A 6,038-nucleotide genomic window follows, 5' to 3' on the forward strand; every position below is an offset into this window, starting at 1 on the left:
CCTCCCACAATAGGAAATACTTTAGCAGTGTGCCAAGCCATATAGGATGGACGCAGATGGACGAGACAGGTACTGAAACCAGCCATGGATTAGGGGAAGGGCCATTTGCATCAGCAGCCAGGAAAAGGATATAAACTTGCACAATGCAAGCTCTATTTATAAGTTTATAAATTCAGACTTTCTGCCCAATCCTACACACATTTACTTGGAAGAAGTCCTGCTTACCTCCAAGCAAAGTGCCTAAGATGTCTCCCTTAGTGTCATCAGGCCAACATCAGAACACCTGCCAACGCTGGGAAAGAAAAACATACACATACATACCTTTTGCTGGATCCCATCTCACTGAACTCTAAGAGAATCTTGTGTTTGAAGAAAAGCAAAAGGCAATCAACCTTTCTGTTGAGTAGTTAACCTGCTCCTAAGGGCTGTGTGACATTGATCCTAGTAAATATCAATTGAGCTGGGCATCCGTCAAGTTGGAAATGAGGTTTATTTTTATTTTTTCTTGTTTTAATGGTTTGCTAGCTCCTCGTTCATCAGGAAACCATGTAAACATTGATCCGCTGGATTTATTCACAGCTCTTGTTTGTTGGTTGTTCTGCATGTCTGTTGGTTGTTCTGCATGTTTTCCTCATATTTAGGAATAATTGGACCCTTGCATTATTTCCACGTTATGGCCCATTTTTAAAGATGTTAAAGTGATACATTAATGTATGGTCTGGGCTCCTCAAACATTTATACTCAATGATCCTCTTCTTCCATCCAAATCTTTTATCAAGCTCTCCCCTATCTCAAGTGCTCCCATCCTTTACAAAACATGAGAGCCCACTAGGACTAAAAATAATTTAAACTGATCCTATGCAAGCACGACAAGAGATTAAATTAAAATGCCAAGATAGGAAACAATTTATTATAGAGAGAAGAAAAGTTTCTCATCCAAAATATAGAAATCTGTACAACTTTGCCACAATCAATATACATGAACTGTACAAATTTACACCAGTTCATAATTTACCAAAAAAAAAAAATATGATGACTAACAAAGTTCACAAAATAGATGGTGGTTTGTGGAAAAGACTTTTACCCAATTAAGTACAAGGAAATTACAAACCAGACCTCCACTTTCTAAAAATAAGAGGTTTACTCAGTCTTAGAAAACTACAAGCTAGCAAATGTACAGATAGCTGGCTGGTAAAACACACCACAGTTCAGACAGTGTCTTTATATGGTCTCTCTCAAGCCTGTTGACATAGCAGATCCTGCTCACTTGCTACTTTGAAGGCCAATATACAGAGATCTGACCATTTTCCCCAGTTCATGCTCACCAAGTGTGACTTATGTACAGTTTATACATGTTAAGTGCTAGGTAAAAGTCTTGTCAGGTAAAATTTCCAGTACTACCATGTTCATAACAAGTCTTGTTACTGAGCTGCCAAAAATGTTAACAATTTTTTTCCCTAAAAATGTCAATAGTGCAAATTTACTCTGCAACATTTACTTGCAGAGAAAATTTTTTATAGCTATAGCTTTAGGCTGAAAAACTGATGCTTTTTTAAAAAAAAATGGGGGGAAAATTAAGCAAGACATCTGGGAGAAAACTGCAGCCTTCCTTGGACAACTTCACACCTTAGGAAATAAAGCAATCATCTTTACTCACAGGCTATTTAAATCACTGAAAGGTACTGTCGAAACTATGGAACTGCCACTATAAAATAAAAGTTTACCATTCTATCTTGTGCCAGGTCTTCACAGGTGTGACATGGTTTAAATTCCATAATCCATCCCCAGAGGAGCCCACCCAAAGTAAAAACCAAATTTTATCCATCCATTATAAGATGATCCATCCATAGGCTATTATCTTAACCTGATACAGTCATCATATTGTAGCTCTTGGAGGGACTGGTTCTGCCCAAGAGGAGTTCTTCCTTACAGCTTATTCTGCTGTCTACCATTTGCATGCTGGTGCCGTTTTGGCTAGCTCCTGCTGGTGTGGCTTCATACAGCACACAGATTGAGCCATCCTCTCCGATGCGATAGGATACCTCGTAAGGGTCAACCCAGAGAGTGAGTTCACTTGGAAGAAGCCGGAACAGCTCTTGACCGCTGAGTCCAATTCGTTGTGCTGCCTGCCCAATCAAGGGATCCATTTTATGGTTGATCCGGATGCAGCGATAGCCCGATCCTTTGCATGGCTTTTCAGGGAACCAGTGGTGTTTATAGTGTTCTACAGAACAAAATGAAAGCAACAAAAGATCATACTTTGCTCTTCAGATAACAAATGTGTGTAATCATGTTATTATGCTTGAAAATGGTAGCTTAGAATAAGAGCGGGGGGGGGGGGAAGAGACAAATATCACAGAGATGCAAAAATGTAGAATAATATTTGATGGCCTGGAAAATAATGGCAGGCTCAACAGAAACCAAGTATTTTGATCACTGGAGCTAAAGGCACATTTAACTGCCTATGCATGTATAAAATCAATGCTGAATGAGCTGAATGATACCCTCTACAAATGGGGGTGAGAAAAACAGGTAATTGGGCATCTAGACACCTCAAAGTAGGGTGATAAAACTAGTTTGGGAGTGGGGGGGGGAATCTTGAGAATCCAAAGGCCTCTTTTCAGTTTCATTATGTGTAGTTTGTAATGCAGTAATATTCTTCTGAATCTTTTTTCAGATGTACCATAAACACACATCTGAAGGAAGCATGAAATCTATTTCCTGATGTGTGCAACCTTCTCCATAAGCAAATATGAATATGCACAAATGAAATTCTAACATGAGAAGTGGAACCTTGCCTGCAGTGCTAAACAAAGAGAGGTGTCCTAAGTACTGTGTCACACAGCCTATATGTTTGGCTGTACGTTTTCCAGAATTCTGGATTCCTAACTATTGGGATAGGCAAGTTATGCATATTTCTTTTTTAGAATTGCTTTGCTATCTCTTGAGTCTATTATTACTGAAACACACTGGGTGACTGATTTTTGAAAAATTGATCTTTTTGACATTTTCCTCAATAATCTTAATGTTTTGCTCAAATTTGGATTCATCCTTGTATGTTTACATGTATGGATTAGGTATTTACTCTCCGTGGGACAACATTTGCTCTTACAAGGAATCTTGTTACAGTAGGTTAAACTGCTTTAACTAAAATCTTCCACTGCTACCCATCATTTTATTTATCTATTATTTCCAGAACTGTGCTTAGGAGCCTTTCCAAATAAGCAACTCAAGAGTAAAATGCATTTAATCCATTAATAAGATGGTTGTTTTCTTTAGAAAGGCTGTTTCTTCCTCTGAACCCTTTTTACTGTTTTGAAACAGTGGGGTTATTTATTTATTTTTAAAAATATGCAAAACAATAACAGCCAAGTCCAATGTAGGTTGTTTTATTGTTATGATAAATGCACTTCAAGGAGCATCTTGGAGCCAGTCTTACACACAGAACCTAACCACATCATACTCAATTACTACATTACAATCTCCTTGCTGGCATTTCTTTGTCTTAGTACAATGAAGGGAAAGCACACTAAGACAAAGCAAAAAGAAAATGAGGGGCAGCTGTGTGTTGTGGGATAAGTGGCAGCAGGAATTAGCATGGTATTATGCTCCTGCAGCAGCCACCAAAGGGAGAGAAGGAAAAAGGGCTGCCACTACAGCTTGGAGAACAGCTGAGGTAGAAAAGGGACACTAGCAGCACAATCCCACACGTTTGCTTAGAAACAAGTCCCCTTTCTGTTCATTGGGTCTTGCTTTCATGTAAACGTGTGTTAAGATTGCAGCTAAATACTCCCCTAGATGAGCAGGAAAGGGTAAATTACCCTATTCACTAACACAGCCTTGCCACAGAGATGAAGTGTCGACAAAAATCCCTTCCCTAAGAAACCGGGAGGAAAAATAAATAGGATTCTTAGTCTCCAAATGTGAAAAGATTAAGGCTACAGCAACCCGCTTGGACTGCAAATGGGGGGCACAGAACACACAAAGAGCTGATAGGACCACCCTCGGACCCAGTTCAGACCAGAGTAGTAAATCGATTCCTTCTGCAAAGGAGCTTTTCTTTCAGAAAGAGACAAACAGGCAGCTTATGGCCACTTGTGTCTGTCCCCGAGAGCAAAGGACGCGGATGAGCGGGATAAACAAACCTTCCCGCGTTTATACTAACAGATGTGCAAAGTACCATAACTCTTATGCACCTAATTAGTTCAGTAACTACCGAACCTCGACCCAAATCACCTTCATGTGGATTCGAATCATCGTGTAAAACAAATAACCACTGGGATGGGCGGGGAATAGCGCCGCCCCGCCTTTATTTCCATAACTGCGTAAAAGTGCGATTGGTGTCTGGGTTTTTTTTGTGTGTGTGTGTGTTTGTGTGTGTGTGTGTGCGTGGCCGGCGGGGGAGGGGGGAGGAACTAATCTGCACGACGTGAAATTGAGTACAAACATTGAAGAAGGAACAGAGGAAGGCAGGGAAGGAAGGGACTTTCCAGGCACGCAGCTGAACATACGAGGGGGAAACGTGCCACCCCCGCGCCCCTCTGTACGGGACAGCACGAAGAAACCGTTACTGCGATAGTACTATAAAACAACGCACTACAATCTCGTGAATCCCGAATTTTGAAAGCGAGTGGGGTGGGGGAGTCATTTCCTGGTCTTATGCGAAATACATCTCTTTCTGCGGCACATTTTATAGGAGGTCATTAACTCCACAACACCCTCCCCCACCAAAGAAAAAGTATGCAGTCGAGGCAGCGATCCCCGGTCTTCCAAATGCTGCAAAGGAAAGAGAAACAAAACCAGGAGAGGGAGTATAAGGCAGCATTAGAAAAGTGGGGAGAGGAAAAGGAGGAGGGTCGCGGAGAAGAGAAATACTTAAAATCGTCCCCTTCCCACCCCACCCCCGTTGCCCCCGCCGCCGCCGCCCCCCCATACCTGCCAGCAGCTCCTGCAGGCTCTGGCTGAACGTCTGCAGCTGCCGCTCGTTCATCAGCCCCTTGGTGCGCAGGAACTTGGAGATGAAGCCCACGGCCGCGGCGATCTCGCGTATCATGCTGGCCCGGGTGTAAAGGGCAGGATGCATGGAGGCGGCAAGGGGCAGCCAGCTCCGGGCGTTGAGTAGAAGGGGGCACGGTGGGCGCACACGGGGCCGCCTCAAAGGAGGGTGGGAAGCGAAGCGGAGGAGGAGGAGGCGAGAGAGCAGGCGGCAAGGAAGCGGGTAAGAAGGGGGACAGAGCAATCGAGTTCAAGGGACTTTTAAGTTAGCAGGCCCCCCTCCTCAGCCGCCTCCCTGTGACGTAGGCTGGCGGCAGCGGCGGCTGCACAAGCAGGCACTTCCAGCATCTCCTTCTACGAGGCACGAAGGAAGTGCCTGTGCGTGCGCCGCCTTTTATAACCACGTCCGGGCAGCAATGGCGGCTGAGAACCCGCCGCGGCCAATCCGGGGATCGCACCATTGTGACGTCACGTTCGGAGCGGAGGGGCGCGGGGGAGGAGTGATGTCACCCGGTTGTAAACAAATAGAACCAGAAGAAAGAGGAGCTGCGTCGTCGGGCTGGAAAACAGCAGCGACGGGAGCAGCTGCTCGAGAGCGCGGCGTCTGGTCTGGCCCTCGAGACGCGCAAAGCAGCGAGCGCAATGTTGCCGGCCTCGCTCGCCTAAGCCAGTGCGGAATGGAGCGCGGCGGAGAAGCGACGCGAGCTGCCTTTCTCCAGCCGCCTCTCCTCTTCCCCCCGACTGCGCATCTGCAGTCCTCTGCTGCTTCCTGCTTGCTCGCACTTGCTCCCGCTCACGTCCAACTGATCTGCGGCCTGGTTCGATGCAAATCCATAGCTAGCTCTGGAAAGGTTCGCGGAACCGAGGAGAAGGCGGAGGACCCCGGGTTTGCTCAGAGGCAAAACCTGGCGCGGCCGGGCCTTTGCAGAGCCTGCTGCCTTCTCATCCCCCTCCCCACACACCCTCCAGCTGGTAGCTCGCAAACCAGCCGCTTTCGTTAAGCCGCAGCAGTCACGAACGTGGTGAGGCCTGGGGGAGAAGGG

General features: G+C 45.4%; 1 protein-coding gene across 1 annotated transcript; it reads right to left on the reverse strand.

Moving 5' to 3' along the window:
* Positions 1-882: 882 nt before the first annotated feature.
* On the reverse strand, positions 883-5,349 carry BTG1 (BTG anti-proliferation factor 1). The gene is made up of 2 exons (XM_035127581.3): positions 4,936-5,349; positions 883-2,224 (listed from the first exon to the last, which is right to left on the reverse strand). The coding sequence occupies exons 1-2, from the start codon at positions 5,081-5,083 to the stop codon at positions 1,860-1,862; spliced, it is 513 nt and encodes a 170-aa protein (XP_034983472.1). The 5' UTR covers positions 5,084-5,349; the 3' UTR covers positions 883-1,859.
* Positions 5,350-6,038: the final 689 nt, after the last annotated feature.

Source organism: Zootoca vivipara, chromosome 9 (assembly GCF_965207765.1).
Source record: "Zootoca vivipara chromosome 9, rZooViv2.hap1.1, whole genome shotgun sequence".
Classification (NCBI taxonomy): Eukaryota; Metazoa; Chordata; class Lepidosauria; order Squamata; family Lacertidae; genus Zootoca; species Zootoca vivipara.